This window comes from Symphalangus syndactylus, chromosome 6 (genome assembly GCF_028878055.3).
Source record: "Symphalangus syndactylus isolate Jambi chromosome 6, NHGRI_mSymSyn1-v2.1_pri, whole genome shotgun sequence".
Classification (NCBI taxonomy): Eukaryota; Metazoa; Chordata; class Mammalia; order Primates; family Hylobatidae; genus Symphalangus; species Symphalangus syndactylus.
Genome location: NC_072428.2, coordinates 10,801,441 through 10,819,420, shown reverse-complemented (window position 1 = coordinate 10,819,420; position 17,980 = coordinate 10,801,441). Strand labels below are relative to the sequence as shown.

The following is a 17,980-nucleotide window of genomic DNA, read 5'->3' as shown; positions in this document are numbered from 1 at the left end:
TAGTCTGGTGGTGCTTCTTTCCCAAGTATTAGGGAACACAAACCAAACTCCTGGGTTTAGATGACAAAAGGAATTTAGAACTTTGAAATCCAAGTCTAACGAAAATGTCTGAACTGTTCTGCAAGGAGGAAGAAGAGACATAGAGAAGAAAGGTGTCCAACAACAAATTCTTATTATTGTTGTTGTTTATTTATTTTTGAGACAGGGTCTCACTCTGTCACCCAGGCTAGAGTGCAGTGGCGCAATCACAGCTCACTGCAGCCTTGACCTCCTGGGCTCAAGTAATCCTCCCACCTCAGTCTCCTGAGTACCTTGGACTAAAGGCAGGTGCCACCACACCTGGCTAATTTTTTTTATTTTTAGTAGAGACGTGATCTTGCTATGTTGCCCGGGCTGGTCTAGAACTCCTGCCCTCATGTAATCCTCTCACATCGGCCTCCCAAAGTGTTGGGATTACAGGCGTGAGCCACTACACCCAACCAAGAGATTTATTTATATGAAAGCTGTGATTTGTTTTTAGCTAGTTAACAGTGTCTAAGTATGATCATCTTTAAGAGAAGGTAGCTATTTCTCCACAGTTTCATGAAAGGGGTCCTTTATTTTGACAAAACCCAAATTGCATGAGCTAGAAGTTAATGCAGAAATACATGGCATGGCAAATACTGCCAATAGCAAAATCCTTTTTATTTATTTATTTATTTATTTGCTAAGTTATTGTTGTTTGCCAAATATGAGTATTGATTTAAAACAGATGGACTCAGGCTGGACATAGTGGGTCGTACCTATAATCCCAGCACTTTGGGAGGCTAAGGTGGCGGATCACTTAAGCCTAGGAGTTTGAGACCAGCCTTGGCAACATAGTGAAACCCGGCCTCCACAAAAAATATAAAAATTAGTTGGGCATGGTGACACACCTGTAGTCCCAACTACTTGAGAGGCTGAGGTGGAAGGATCACCTAAGCCTGGGAGGTCAAGGCTGAGGTGAGCCATAATTGCACCATTGCACTCCAGCCTAGGTGATACAGTGAGAACCTGTCTCAAAGAAAAAAAATAAAATAAAACAGATGAACTCCAATATACAAATTAGAATTTAAGGGATTATTACTATGGGATCTAAGTAACCTCCATATCTATTTTATATTATTTTGCTGGTTTAATTTTGAATGCAGTCATGTTGTATACTCAAAACAACCACAAATAGAACCCTTTTCCCTTTTTTGTCTCCAAAGGTTTGTTTTCCATTTGGTTTTATTAACGGCTTTCTTCTTTACATTTGCATTATGCCATTAAAAATTAGAGGGCTGTGAATATAGGTTGGAGAGTACAACTGTATTTAACTGTTCTATTCTTTCACTTTTTCTGTAGATTGGAAAACTTTTAAAATATACATATAAGCATGAGTTGACGTTAACTAAGTAAAGCAAACTGTTCCCATTCCCTCTCCCAAAAAGAATTCCTCATTGCTTCCTCTATGCCTTGGTATATGCCAATCACCCGACTTAGAATAAAAAGCTTTCTCCTCTTAGCATCTCCTCCTGGCCCCTGATTGCTACTTAATATTTAATTCTTTCTGAAGTTGTGTATTTAATATATGCCATATATAACCTCCCATTTGTCCTCGCCCTCACGAACCTTTAGACTTCCCTATGACTGTTAAAAAACCCAGAAGTTTTGGCATGCTTTGGAGGGCTTGGCCTTATCTCCTGTCCATCGTTTCGTGGATGACACACTCCAACCACACCAGCCTACTTACGATTCCCAGGGCATGCATTTACTTTTTTGACTCCATCATTTTGTTCATACCACTCTCTATACCTGTGAAGCTCTTTCCCCTATGCTCTATCACTGAAATCCCATTCATCTGACAGGGCCCTGCTCAGATGCAACCCTCCTTGACAAGTACTTTCTGATCCCTCTAGTCAAAATTACTCTGTCCTCAAAATTTCTCTACATCTTAAATTTTTTAAATTCTGGAAAATAGAAACTCTCTGATTTGTGAATTTAGTCTCCACATTACCTAGAACAGTGCTAGCACACAGTAGGAACTCCACAAATATTTACAGAATGAATAAAAATTATTAATAACGATATACCAGACTTTTGGCAGGGACCATTGCTCTTTGTACACCAGAATCTACCACATAGATTGGTAGTACCAATAAATAGGTTAGTAGTGCCAAGCACAGCAGCTCATGTCTGTAATCCCAATACTGTGGGAGACCGAGGTGGGTGGATCACTTGAGCTCGGGAGTTTGAGACCAGCCTGGCAAACATGGTGAAACCCTGTTTCTACAAAAAAATACAAAAATTAGCTGGGCATGGTGGCCTGTGCCTGTAGTCCCAGCTACCCCGGAGGCTGAGGTGGGAGGATGGCTTGGGGCGGGGGTTTCAGTGAGCTGAGATTGTGCCACTGCACTCCAGCCTGGGTGAAAGAGCCAGATCTTGTCTCAAAAACAAACAAACAAAAACCAAAAACCAGATTTGTAGTTTACCTGTAAGCTCAAAAACCAAAAACTCGGAGGATCTTTTTGGTTTTTAACATTAAACATTTGCATTAAATAAAACAATATTTAAAAAAGGTTGGCCAAATCAATTAAACATATCAGGTGGGCTACCGGATGGAGAGGTGCTGTGCAACACTGTTTTGGAGGTAGCCCTGGGCCTCTTACCATCCACCATCCCAAAGCAACACAGACTACCAGGGAAAGGAAAAGCTATTATATTTTGGAAATGCTTCCTTTGATTTTTTTCTTTTTTTTTTTTTTGAGATAGAGTCTTGCTCTGTCGCCTAGCGTGGAGTGCAGTGGTATGATCTCGGCTCACTGGAACCTCTGTTGCCCGGGTTCAAGTGATTCTCATGCCTCAGCCTCCTGAGGAGCTGGGATTACAGGTATATGTTACCACGCGTGGCTAATTTTTGTATTTTTAGTAGAGATGGAGTTTTGCCATGTTGGCCAGGCTGGTCTCAAACTCCTGACCTCAAGTGATCCAACCACCTCAGCCTCCCAAAGTGTTGGGATTACAGGTATGTGCCACTGTGCCTAGCCTCCTTTGATTTTTATAACATAAAATGTTACTTGAACAGGATGTTTCCATGGGTTAAGACAGAAAACTCCTATGTAACAGGAAACAATGAATTCTACCACACTCCTTTCAGGTAAACATTTTCTGATCAACCTGTACTTTGGAAAGAGAACAACCTAATCCAATTCTGTTTAAAACTTAAACTTAAAATTATCCTCTAAACATTCTTTCAGAACTAATACAAGTGCTGGTAAGGAGATTTTTAAAGTCAGTTTTGAATGCCTAATTTCCAAATAGCCTTGGGGTGGTGATTAGGGTAAAATGTATGTAGGCTGTCCTAGCTATCTGATTGACAACAGGGATTTTTCTTTTTCCTTCTTTGGTTTTATATAGTATTAGCATTGCTTTTTTCTTTTTTTTCTTTTTTTTTTTTTTGTATTGAATGGCAGTACAGAAGAGTAGTTGAATGGACATATTTTTCAGCCAGAACATCTAGGTTCAAATCTTAGCTCCACCACATACCACCCTCCATGATCTTAGGTAAATTATGTAACCTCTCTGTGCCTTAGTTTTCTCTTCTAAAAAACAGAGATGGTGGGCAGGTTGCGGTGGCTCACGCCTGTAATCCCAGCACTTTGGGAGGCTGAGGCGGGCAGACCACAAGGTCAGGAGTTCGAGACCAGCCTGGCCAATATGGTAAAACCCTGTCTCTACTAAAAATACAAAAATTAGCCGGGCATGGTGGCATGCACCTGTAGTCCCAGCTACTTGGGAGGCTGAGGCAGAAGAATTGTTTGAACCCACGAGGGCGGAGGTTGCAGTGAGCCGAGACTGCGCCACTGCACTCCAGCCTGGGTGACACAGTGAGACTCCATCTCAAAACAACAACAACAACAACAAAAAACAAAAACAAACAGAGACGGTAATAATAATAACTTACTCTTAGGGTTAGGGTGAGGAGTATGTCCGTTACATAAAAACACTTAGGAGACTGCCAGTACACAGTAATCTCTATTAAATGTTAACTCATCTTTAGTGTTCTTATAAAAAATTCATTCTTTACTTGCAAAATGTTGCACATGAACCAGTCCAATGTCCATAAACAGTGAACAGCCAAGTGAACTATACTCTTTTTCTCTCTATATAAAGACACAGCAAAGACCTGGTGTTGGTTGTAAGAGGTATCCACACTTGGGTTTCAGAGGATCCCAAAGTCCTTGAAGTGTGCAAAAATGAGTGTATTAAGTGTGAATGTATATTCTTCTGGAGAGGGATCTATAGCCTTCAACAGAGTCATAAAGCGATCTGTGACCTTCAAGGATCCAAGTATCATTTGGAATATCATTTCCAAATACGCCCTTTTTGTGTATCTTGATTGCCTCACTATTCTTAAATTGTATGCTTGTTTAAATGCCCTTTTCAGTAAAAACATTTGTACAGCTACACCAAGTTAGAATTTTATTAAGCTCCCACTTCTTTAGTTTTGACCTGTGGCTTTCACTTCAGATTCCCATCAGTGTATTAGAACAAATTCATTTTCTCATAAATATGGGCTTAAAAATGAGTGTTTCTATGAATAGTGCAAATACAGCACTCTTCTTTTTTTTTTTGAGACGGAGTTTTGCTCTGTTGCCCAGGCTGGAGTGCAGTGGTGTGATCTCAGCCCACTGCAGCCTCTGCCTCCTGGGTTCAAGTGATTCTTCTGCCTCAGCCTGCCGAGTAGCTGAGATTACAGGTGCCTGCTACCAGGCCTGGCTAATTTTTTCGTATTTTTAGTAGAAATGAGGTTTCACCACGTTGGCCAGGCTGGTCTCAAACTACTGACCTCAAGTGATCTGCCCACCTCAGCCTCCCAAAGTGCTGGGATTACAGGCATGAGCTACTGAGCCCAGCCATAGCATCCTTCCAAATGCTTCTTTCTATCTGGTCCCAAGAGCACTGATCCTGGAATAGCTCTATGCCTAGTTGCTAAGAATTCCGGAAGAGGTCAAGTCACAAACTTTTAGAACAAGTATAAATAAATACCTCCAAAAATTCAAAATAAGATTTTAATTCTGCTGTAAAGCAGATAATTGATTTTTGTTATTGACTACCTTTCTCCCCTTCTTCAGACAGGTGGGAAACCATTTAATTTTTGCTTCTTAGTAATGTTATTTCCTTCTGCCAATGATTACAAAAGTGATACTTATCTGGGTTATACTGTAAAAAAGCAATCAAAATAACTTTTGTTTAGTCCTAGCTGAGCTTAGTATAGTCTGAGACAGGACCCAGTTCTATATGACCAATAACAAATCAGTCTACAATCTGCAGCCTGCAATGTTCCATCCACACGTTTACCTGTGAAGCAGTCAGGTTGGGAGAGGCTGCAGCTGACTGCTGGGCGTGGTGGTGGTGGTACTGCTGCTGCTGTTGTAGTTGCTGTAGTGGTTGCTGCTGTGCTGTTTGTAGTTTGTTTTCAGATTGTGGCAATGGCTGTATTTGGAACTTGTCCGGTTGTTCTTGCTTTACTATCAGGTTCTTCCGTAGCTGTTCAACTACTCTTTTCTACCAAATGAAGACAAAAGAAATAAAATATATTAGAATACTGCTCTATCAGCTGCATAGAAATATGCTGACATCTTTCCTATAAATAGCTTCATCTAAAACTTATTACATCTAAATTTACACAGGTTCTACATATGAAGAGCTTAAAGCATTTAATATACATTATTGGTAATATGAAACTGATGGTGTAAGAAATGTTTTATATATAAAGGGCAACTGAGGCACACAAATGAAAAATCTGAAGGAGATCACACAGCAGAGCTCAGATGTCCTATTATTAACTTAGCATGCTGAGGGCAGAGTATATAACACAGCCGTAAAAAGCAGGACTCTGGAACCATCCTACTTCAACTCCAATTTCAGTTTTGCTACTCACAGCTCTAAGATGTTGGGTAAGTTTATGAACCTACCTGTCTTGCTCTTTAAAATGAGGTGGTTAACAGTACCCTTGAGGTTCTTGTGAGCACCAAATGACTTGTTATATGGAAAGTACTCAGAACTGCGATTGGCACATTGTTGGTCATTATTATTATTATTAGAGACAGTGTCTGTCTATACTGCCCAGGTTGGAGTACAGTAGCTATTCATAGGTGTAGTCATAGTGAATGCACTACAGCCTTGAACTCCTGGCATCAAGCAATTTTCTCACTTCAGCATCCCAAGTAGCTGGAACTACAAGCACACACCACTGGGCCCAACTTATTATTTTTTTCATATGATAACAGATACCAGCCATAGTAATTTTTATTAAGCAAACATCATGTATCTGTCCCAGCTGAAAACATTAAACAGACTGTTAAACAAAGAAACCTTGATCCCAGTAATATGCCATATAAACAACAGACATTCTAAATTACTGAAATGTGTAACTCATGAGCAGGACTTCTTTGCTGGGACAGGTTCTGTGGAGGTACACACGTTTGTTTAGGCAGAGTAGGGATTTAACTGCGTGGAGTGAAAAATTAAAGTCAAAGTTCTTCAAACTTTCTAGGCCTTGCTCAAATCCAAGAGAAATGTGTTTCTGGATACCTTCATTATTATAATACATTTCAACAGCATGTAAGCCCCATGAGTGCAGGGGCTTATTTGGTTCACAACTATACTCTGCACTTAGAAATATATTGCTGGCCGGGCGCGGTGGCTCACGCCTGTAATCCCAGCACTTTAGGAGGCCAAGGTGAGTGGATCACTTGAGGTCAGGAGTTCAAGACCAGCCTGGCCAACATGGTGAAACCCCATCTCCACTAAAAATACAAAAATTAGCTGAGCATGGTGGCACACACCTGTAATCCCAGGTACTCAGCAGGCTGAGGCAGGAGAATTGCTTGAACCTAGGAGGTGGAGGTTGTAGTGAGCCGAGATCATGCCATTGTACTCTGCACTCCAGCCTGGGCGACAGAGTGAAACTCTATCTCAAAAAAAAAAAAAAAAAAAAAACTATATTGCTGAGTAAATGTCCTTGTTCTCTTTACATGATGTGTAAAGTGGTGGGACCAAAGACCAACAAATGGCTCATAAAGCATATAATAACTATTTGGGGCCATATTTGGGCTCTGACTCTCCTGCCCTAATGGCAAGAAGAAGGTATAAGCAGCATTCCTCTCATATCTCATACACTTTCAAGTTAGTTCATTAGTGGAGATGTGCTATTTCTGATAAAAATAGATTGTGATTTTCTAATATAGATTATCAATGAAGAAAAGGAAGTGAACGAAGAGCTTTAAATAGTTAGATGAAACCATAAGAGCCAGGTTAATTCTCAAATGCCTGCTTATGGCTCTAACCAACTTCATCCCCCATATTCTCTAAAGAATCCAAATCTGTGGATTACTAGTTTAACATATTTGAACATTAAAATATGTATAAAATGAATTTCTAAAACCTGTAAGTAAAAAAAAAATGTTTTCTTGAGAGTTGTTTTTATTTTTTGATTTTTTCTCTCTTTTTTTTTTTTGTTTTTTTTGAAACAGGGTCTGGCTCTGTCACCCAGGCTGGAGTGCTGTGGCACAATCTTGGCTCATTGCCACTTCCACGGCCCAGGCTCAAGCGATCCTCTCACCTCAACCTACTGAGTAGCTGGGACTACAAGAGCGTGCTACCATGCCCAGTTATTTTTTTTATTTTTTGTAGAGATAGGGTTTCACCATGTTGCCCAGGCTGGTCTCAAACTCCTGAGGTCATGCAATCTGCCCACCTTGGCCTCCCAAAGTGCTGGGATTATAGGCATAAGCCACCACGCTCGGCCAAGAGGTTTTTAGAAAAATATTTTTATTATTGATTCTTTTCAGACAACTAAAATATCACATAAAGGCCAATTTTGGGGGGAAAAAATTCTGCTATGCATTGTATTCTGCTAGCACTGCCTCTCTGAGTAAATATTTTTTTTTAAATGATGCAGAGTTTAAAGTCTTTGCAGAAACTATCTGTAGAATAATAAAAATGCAAATTAATAAAATATCAAATGCTTACAAAAATTAACTTTCAAGTCTTCAAAATTCTATTTCTCCAATATAAAAGGCAGAATAATTAAACTGCTGTAGTTTAGGAGAAGGCAAAGTAATAGCAGTGGTGCTGCAGATAATGCTGAGAATCTCATGTAAATTTTATTGCTTGGTGACTGCTAGAACATTTAGACATTTAAAAATTAAATAATTATTTAGAGTTGCTTTCAGTCCTCCTCCCCATCAGACATCAAACATATTAACGAACTAGCTAACGTGCAGCATCAGCAGCCAGAGAAAGGAACCCTAAGAGCTCTTTCAAAACAAAAACAATGAAAAACCCAAAACAGATCAAATCAGAGGAAGGAGATAAATCAGGAGGAAATAATACAATGTAAACATGACACCTGCCAAAAAATAAACTTTGGACAAAAACAGCACAGGAAACTAATTACTATACCAGTCACAAAAGGAAAGGGTGTTTTTTTCTCCTCTATAGCCATCCTTAGGAAACACAGTGTGCTCTCCTACTCACTGCCTAGCTAAAGTACACTAGAAGCAAGAAACAAAGCCCAGAACCCGTTTCCAATGTCATGTACAACAGAAGGGAACAGTAGGGAAAGCAGGAGCAAGGGATGCGGGCTAGAGTACTACTCTTCAGCCATATGGCTAGAGCAAGGTGACGACCAATCAGAACCAGAATCAGGAGCGTGGGAGTCAAGTGAGTCACACTGCATTCACAACTGCTCCTCCCCCAGGACCTGAAACAAAGCCGTGGAAGCTTGGGGTGGGGGCTGGTGGGGGGACACGATCAAAATACTTGCAAACTTACATCAGTCCTTGAGAGGAGGGAAAAAAAAAAGGAAAAAGAAAGAGAAAGAGCTCTGCATTACAGGTCAGATCATATGAGCTGGGTAAAGCTTTCTTTAAAAGATAGCTTTGGTATGTCAAACTGCCACTCAGAAATGAATTGTCCCTTACTCCTTGCTGTGTTCACCAGATTAGAATACCGCGTGTGTGGTTATACATGTCTGTCACTATCTGCGAAAAAAAAAATTTTTTTTAAATCAAGATTTGGAGGAAGCACTGATGCCCTCTGTCACTTAAATATAGATGACTGCACTTAGAAACCAGTAACTGAAAGCCAGGTGAGCTCTGCAGCAGAGGTGCTCTTAGGTGTGGAGGCCCTGCAGGCTCTTCCAAGGACTGGGAGTAAAGGAGAGTTGCTGTGCATATGAGCTGGCTTTTCTAAGTCTCACAATCCAGTCTCATTCTAGTTCAGTCTTGCAGCTCTGGCAAACAGCACTCAAATGACTTCAGAGGGACCCCGGATTTAGGTCAGTACCACTTCTGGGTGGCAGCAAGAGAATACGGTGAAAATATGTCAAAAATCCTAGCTGTGTGGTATCATCCAAGGTTCTCACTGCCCCCTATACAAAGGATATCCTCTCATCTCCACAGGAGATGAGCCTATATTTTTACTACTACGTGTTTTAAACGAAGAAGTCATGACTGCTGCTGGTCATTGATGAAGGTTATACTGGCACACATGATTTGATATTTTCAAAGGTATTCACATATAATGGAGATCTTTAAATGTTACTAACTTTATTGGAACATTATCCTGAAGCTTAAGAGAAAGGGCTAAATTTCACAAACTGGCCATTCATCATTCACTGATAAGTTAATGAGAGTTGAAAGAGAGGGAAAAAATCAGGGAAATGAAAAAAGAAAGCTGGAAAGAACAAAGGCGGAAGGGAGAGAGGGAGAAAAAATTAATAACTTATCATCTTTTCTTAATATATTTCTATGAACAATAAGCCAATGTGCCAGGCCTCCAGAACTGCTAGTACCGCCCCCTTCAATCCATCTGTCAAGAACTGCTCCATAAACCCAGCATGTAACACGGAGCCTTAGATTCCCTTGACATTTGCATCACTGGGTTTCATCAGGGCTTGTTCAGGCAGAAGAGTTCACAGAGCCTCTGACACTTCAAGTCACAGTTTCCAAGACAGGTAGTCACGGTGATCAATATTGTGACATTCAGCGATACTATCAACGTGTTCACATGACAGCAAGACAGGTCCTGAAGAAAAATACGGAATTTTATAGGTCTAATACAACAGAAAATCAGGTTAGTTTTTCCACCATTTAAGTCAATCGTTCCATGTTCCATGGCTTTTGTCAACAGAGAAGGGAGACAGAGAGATGGGGGGACTGCCCCCACCCCTCCAATCAACCCACCAGTTTATTCCTATCAAAAATTGCTCCCACAAATTTTAGAAAGCTTCTCTCAAAAGAAACTCCAAGACCTTGCCCTCCACAACTGGATGTCAGTGCTTCAGGTCTCTGCTTTTTCACACATTCAGTCACTCAACTGGTTTGTGCTCTACATGGCAGTTATCTGTTGCGTATCAATTATTAGAGGGCCACACCCACACAAGACATCTTCTTACACAGTATTGCCTTAAAGATGCATCCTTTTATTCCTTCCATGAATCAACATGCAATCTAAAAAATACAACCTTCACTCTTTACACCAGAGGCTGATAGACTTGTAACTTTTCACAAATCCAGAAAGTTATCAAATCTTACTCAAAATCTTTCTAGGTCTTCGGACACACCAATTGCTCAAAATGAAACCAAGGATACTAAATTTTACACGTATGGAAAAACTAACCTGGAGAAATGTTTATTTGTTGATGAGATCAGAACTTAAAGAGAAAAAAAAGACTTTCTACTGTCTAACTAAAACTCAGCCACTGCATTGATAAGTCATCAATATTCATCAACGCTGAGGATGCAGGAAGGAGACAGGGCAGTCTTCAGAATGTGCCACAAAATTATCCTCTAAAGAAGAGGGGATGTGTGACTGCCGTAACATTAGAGACAGAATTACAATCTAGAGTAAAAGGTATGTATTGTTTAATGGAAACAGAAACTAAGTGAAGATTTCACCATCTTATGAGCAAAAACACAGAATGCCATTTTATGGACAAACACACAGAAGAGAAACTCAAGATAAACTCCCTCCTTAATGCAAGTAAAATTCAATAAGAGAATCTGCACTCGAGTTATTGGAGGAGATAGTCCAGGGGAGACACAGGATAGAATTCTAACAGAGGACGACGGGGAGGAATACTGGTGGCAGAAGCTATAAAAATATACTTAGCTAAAATAATTGCACTTTCTTAATTTTGTAAGATACTAGCAAGTTTTCCCCAGACTCTCTGAGATTCACAAAGAATTAGACGAATAGTTTCTTTCCCTTTTTAACCTCTTTTAAAAAGTACATATCCTTTTAAAATACCACCTGTTTGACAGAAACAGCATCTACAACCTCATCTTACACAATGAACTGGATACAATGTCTACAAAAGAAGGTCTCTTTCCTAGTTTTGAGATTTGGGGACATAATTATTTTAGAGTTCTCAAGTTGTCATGGAATTTATATAGTACAAATAAATTAACAACAGCAGCAGTTGTAATTATCAGAGATTTTTTTCAGTAAGGCTTAAAATTCTCTGCATGGATGTTTAACAGATGGCAAAGAATGCATATATCATGGTATTGATTAGACTTCGGCTTACTTTTTTAATTAAAAAAATATTCTTTGGGGTTTATTCTTCCTTCAAAACACACACACGCACACACACACGCACACACACAGAGGTATTTACATCAATGGATTTTACATCCCATCTCCACAGGAGATGAGACCCTTTATTAGTATCATTAGGATTTACAGTCTGTCTGTCTAAAAATTTAGACCTTAGACCTTTTATTTGCTAGCCTGATTGAAATGCAGTTTCTTATTTAATTCACTCATGCTCTAATAGGTAAACTCAACCCCATCTTCCCCCTAACTTGATATGTATGACTATAAAAGACTAATATTGGTATAGTCAGACTTTGCCTAAATTTAGGGACCCTTCTAAAAACCTGGGACTGCCTTTAATTTGTGTCAAACAAGAGAGAGTGTGGCTGTTGTACTCAAGAGAGATGTGACCCCTAGAGAGTTACAGATTCTAATATGTAACATATGACGATGCTGTGGCGAAACAGTATAAACACATAAGCTGCAATAGAACAATGCATACTAGGAACGGTAGTTGTAATATATTTATGTGTGATAAAAGACCTAAAAGTCCAGACGGCTTACATTCAAGTTTTCTACATTTCTTTGAAGCACTAAACTATACCGTCCTCCCTCCTTCAGAAAAATATTGGGAATCAAATTAATTAATGGTGGGGAATGCTTAGGAAACTGTCAGGGGCGATGTGAAAAAAGGGATAGTAACCAATGAATAACACAATTTGTCTAGTATGAATTTTTAACTCAGAGCAACAGCTAATTAAATGTGACTTTCATTTCCAATGTCAATTATATTTCAATCACTTGATTTTTAACATCTAATCATTTTAATGCTAGTTCAAACTGTTTGGCTATTTTTTTTTTTTTTATGAGAACTGCCAAAAAGGAAGTACAGTATCAAAGCGAATGCTACCTGTTGCCTTTTAATCTCAGAAATCAAATATATTAGGGTATATATCCCTGTGGAAATCTAGGTACATCCCAGATTTCTTATACCTCTATGGCGGTTCAGGGCCATAATTATGAATGCATAAAATAGATGCCCAATTTAAATGTAACCTGGGCCAAGCACAGTGGCTCATGCCTGTAGTCCCAGCTACTTGGGAGGCTGAGACAGGAGGATCCCTTAAGCCCCGGAGTTTGAAGCTTCAGTGAGCTATAATCATGCCACTACACTCCAGCCTGGGCAACAGAGCGAGACTGTATCATAAATAAATGTATGTATGTATGTATGTATGTAACCTGTATGTATGTATGTAGGTAGGTAGGTATGTATGTAACCTGACCCATCAAAGACCCTAGACACAGTAATGAGGACTATAGGGAAAAAAAAGTAAGAACCATTTATAGTCTGCACAATTTAGCTGTTTGTTACCATAAAAAAGCACCTGAGGCTGGGCATGGTGACTCACGCCTGTAATCCCGGCACTTTGGGAGGCCGGGGCGGGCGAATCACGAGGTCAGGAGTTCGAGACCATCCTGGCAAACATGGTGAAACTCTGTCTCTACTAAAAATACAAAAAATTAGCCAGGCGTAGTGGTAGGCGCCTGTAATCCCAGCTACTCGGGAGGCTGAGGCAGGAGAATTGCTTTAACCCAGGAGGCGGAAGTTGCAGTGAGCCAAGATCGCGCCACCGTACTCCAGCCTGGGTGACAGAGCAAGACCCCGTCTCAAAAAAAAAAAAAAAAAAAAAAAAGCACCTGAATCATTGTGTTTGTACCACAATAAGATATATCATAGAGGCTATTAATTTGTAAATTAAGCTCCAATAGAGCAAAACGTCTGTCCCTCTCTGTCTGGTTACAGAACACCGCTGCACATACCATCAGCTTGTCATTCATCATTACATGGCTGTATCCCACAACCTAAAGGCAGCACTGCCTTGTTAATATCAGAATTGTCTTGGACACTACAGAAATTCTCCCATTCCTCTGCACTGAAGCTGCTGTGGTTTTCCTCACAAAAGAATGCTGACTGGAGATGGCTGCACAGTAGCTGTCCCTGACAAGTTGGATATGAAAATACAATTTAAGTACAGTGATGATGCTAAATTGGAGGAGGGGAAAGAGGAACAAAACCAAAGCCCCTATCATTTTACAGAACACTGCTCAGATAAAACAAATTGTTTTACCTACTCCAAGCCCTAGGTACCATTTGAGATAATGTAGGAAGTCACATTTTCACAGAAACTCAAGACAGAATCAGATGCTAGAAGAGGTAAATATAACAGATTATTTAACCAAATTCTATGCAGAATACATCCACTAAGAAATAGATCCATTATTTTCAAAGATGAGGATACCTTTTAAGAATCCTCAATTCTGTAAGTTTTCTTAAAGGACAGAAAAAGACAATAATATTGGAAAAATATATTGTAGCAGGCAGTATATATCATGTAGAAAATATTATATGATGAAATGTAATATTTGCCTTACATTTAAACAAAAGTAACGCTTGTAAATAACTAAACACTGGCATTTTTAATTGGGAAGTATTTTAACAAAAGTACATTCTTAATATCACACTCTTGATGCTTAAAATCATAATTTTAAAAATCATCTACAGTAATAGCACAGACACATAAATTTTAAAAGATTCTAAAGCTGCTAGGCCAGGCGTGGTGGCTCACCCCTGTAATCCCAGCACTTTGGGAGGCTGAGGCTGGAAGAACACGTGAGGCCAGGAGTTCGAGACCAGCCTGGCCAACATGGCAAAAATCCCGTCTCTACGGAAAATACAAAAATTAGCCAGGCATGGTGGTGGCACAATTGTAGTCCCTGCTACTCGGGAAGCTGAGGCATGAGAACTGCTTGAACTCAGGAGGTGGAGGTTGCAGAGAGCCATGATCCTGCCATTGTACTTCAGCCTGGGCGACAGAGCGAGACTCTGTCTTTAAAAAAAGAAAGAAAAGATTCTAAAGCTGCTGAATGTTACCCTCTTAATTTCACAAAGTATTCCTAATTTCAGTAGTTAAATTTACCATCAAATATTTGTTACAATCACTTAAAGAAAAAAATGAACAACGTCACAAATTTACTTTCTGACAAGACCCCCTCATCAAACAACAGAGAGGGTGCAAGTTCCTCACAAGTGTAGCCTGCCAAAATGATGGCTGATTAACTGCATGGGATTGGCTCTTCCAAGACATGTGACAAAGGATAATCTGCACTTTTCTGTATTTATCTGAGTTTACTTCATCAGAGACACAAGAAACCTGAACTCATCTTTCTGAATTTCAGAACACATTTGCTTTTGTTTGTTTTAAATCATTAGTACTAGAAATCTTATTAAAGAGAGACATTCAGCAATGTAGAAGAAAAGCATGAACGATCTCTTAATGAATAAAACGAATTTGGTTAAAAATGTAGCTGGGGTGGGCCAGGCGTGGTGGCTCACGTGTATAATCCCAGCACTTTGGGAGGCCGAAGCGGGCAGATCACGAGGTCAGGAGATCAAGACCATCCTGGCTAACACGGTGAAACCCCATCTCTACTAAAAAAAAAAAAAAAAGAAAAAAAAAAAATTAGCCAGGCGTGATGTGCGCCTGTAGTTCCAGCTACTTGGGAGGCTGACGCAGGAGCATCTCTTGGACCCAGGAGGTGGAGGTTGCAGGGAGCCGATATCGCGCCACTGCACTTCAGCCTGGGTGACAGAGTGAGACTCTGTCTCAAAATAAATAAATAAATAAAAATAAAAAAATAAAAAATTTAGCTGGGCACAGTGGCTCATGCCTACAATTCCAGCACTTTGGGAGGCCAATGCAGGAGGATTGCTTGGGTCCAGGAGTTCGAGACCAGCCTGGGCAACAAAGTGAGACCCTGTCTCTACAAAAAATACGAAAATTAGCCAGGCGTGGTGGCATACACTGGCAGTACCAGCTACTCAGGAGGCTGAGGCTGGCTTGAGCCCAGGAGGTTGAGGCTGCAGTGAGCCATGATCGTGCCACTGCACTTCAGCCTGGGCAACAGAGAGAGACCCTGACTCAAAAAATAAATAAATAAAATTAAAAGAAAAAGAATTTTTTAAATCTTAAGCATGAAGAAAAACATTTTTCACAGGTGATGAAAATTACAAAATCTAATCCACAAATTTCTACACAAATATTTACAGTCTTCACACCTGAACATACACATGTATGCACCCACAAACACAAACATACACACACCCCTCTCACATTTTAGAAAGGATGGAATGGCCACAGTAAAAATCATTTATAGCATTTTCATCTTCCTTTTTTTTTTTTTCCAGACAGGATCTCACTGTGTCGCCCAGGCTGGAGTGCAGTGGCATGATCAGGGCTCACTGCAGCCTTGACTTCCTGGCCTCAAGTGATCCTCCCACCTCAGCTCCCCAAGGAGCTGGGACTACACAAATGCGCCACCACGCCCGGCTAATTTTTTGTATTTTTAGTAGAGACATGGTTTCGCCATGTTGCCTAGGCTGGTCTCAAACTCCTGGACTCAAGTGATCAACCCACCTCAGCCTTCCAAAGTCCTGGGATTACGGGTGTGTGCCACTGCACCTAGCCCATTTTCATCTTCTTCCCGTATACTCCTAAGTACTGAAGCTGTGATTCATGCTTTTACTATATTGTTCTCCAGTTTCTACATACAGCAAAAGTATTGACATGCAGGGTCAAAAGAGGACACTACAATGAACATAAAGTCAGTCCCTTGATTTGTTTTTTTTTTTTTTTAAAGAAGACTTTATTTTTAGAGCAGTTTTAGGTTCAGAACAAAACTGAACAGAAAGTAGAGTTCCCACATACTCCTGGCCTCCCCACCCCACATCTCCCCACTATCAACAAGCTACACATAGCAGAACATTTGTTACAATCGAACCTACACTGACACCTCAATACTGTCGAAGTCCACAGTTTAAACTAGTGTTCACTCCTGATGCTGTACATTCCATGGATTTAGACAAACATATAATGACATACAGCCACCATTATACTATCACACAAAATAGTTTCACTGCCCTGAAATTCCTCTATGTCTGTCTACTCAGCACAACCTTCCCTCACCCCCTGGCAACCACTGGCAACCACTCCTCTTTTTACTGCCTCCATAGTTCTACCCTTTCCAGAATGTCACAGAGTTAGAATCATACAGTATGCAGCCTTCCCAAATTGGTTTCTTTCACTCAGTAATAAGCAGGTAAGGTTTCTATGTTTTTCATGGTTTGGATAGTTCATTTCTTTTTAGCTCTGAATAATATTGCATTATCTGAATGTATCACAGTAGTACCTTGATTTTTTCCATATGGTCTAATGTAGTAGCTGGTGAATTCTATAATTGTTACATAAAAACAAAGTAATAATATCAGATGGATATTACTTGCCAGGTAGAACAATGAGGCTCTGAGTAAGTAAGTGACTAAACCTAGGTCACAAATCAGGGATAGAATCAGACTTAAAGAGTTCCAACTCCTGATAACTAATTCCATATTCCCACCTCAAAGCCCCAACACCAGTATCTGGCTTGCTGGTAAGGATCTGGAACCCTCACACCTGTAATACAGCTGCAGTAAGCCACAAAAATATATAGTTAAAACCTTAAAATTATATATATATATACACACACACGCATGTGCGCACTTTCTCTCCTCCACTCTGCTTTTAGAAAAAATAAGTAGAGAGGCAGTATTGTGCTGTAAAAATAATACAGTGGGTCGAGAAACCTAGGTTCTGTCACTAAACAAGGTTTGTGACCTTTGGTCAGTTATCTACCCAATCTTGGTCTCAGCTTCTGCACTCAGTCTCTAAATTATCTTCTATTAGAATTCTATGAATCTCTGAACGGCAAAAATACAACTTCCTGATGTATATCTTTACCTCTATAGCACTGCACAGAGAAAAATGCTCACAAAGACGATCCTGACACACCCAAAGAAGCTAAATCATTAAAGAACAGTTTCATTCAGGGGTTGAAATCTCACTCACGTGAACATGTAAACTGATGATTACATTTTGCAAGAACATGTAATAGGATGATTACCTATTGCCAGGCAGGTAATATTAATACAAGAGAATGAAGCAGGCCAGGTGTAAGATACTAGGCATGATAGGGACTGACGTCAACTGGAGAGGTAGTGCCCTCATAACACTAATCAATGAACTGCTTTTAATATTGTGAGTCAAACAAAGTATCTTTGCTGATAGATAAAGCCCATGAGTTTTCAACCCTCAGACGGTAATTACACTCACTGAACTGTAACTACTAGGAAAGTGGAATTAGACATTACTTAGAAAATTTTTCAGCCGGGCACGGTGGCTCATGCCTGTAATCCTAGCACTTCGGGAGGCCGAGGCAGGCAGATCATGAGGTCAGGAGATCAAGACCATCCTGGCTAACATGGTGAAACCCTGTCTAT

At 40.0% G+C, this 17,980-nt stretch overlaps 1 protein-coding gene across 49 annotated transcripts in view; it reads right to left on the bottom strand.

Annotated features, from left to right (window-relative positions):
* PHF21A (PHD finger protein 21A) overlaps positions 1 to 17,980 on the bottom strand; it is a 196,341-nt gene that overhangs the window by 45,081 nt on the left and 133,280 nt on the right. For all 49 annotated transcript variants that reach the window (XM_055281781.2, XM_063640874.1, XM_063640873.1 and 46 more), the window contains one exon: positions 5,362 to 5,568. In XM_055281781.2, the coding sequence (XP_055137756.1) occupies positions 5,362 to 5,568 (207 nt within the window). The remainder of the gene's footprint in view (positions 1 to 5,361; positions 5,569 to 17,980) is intronic.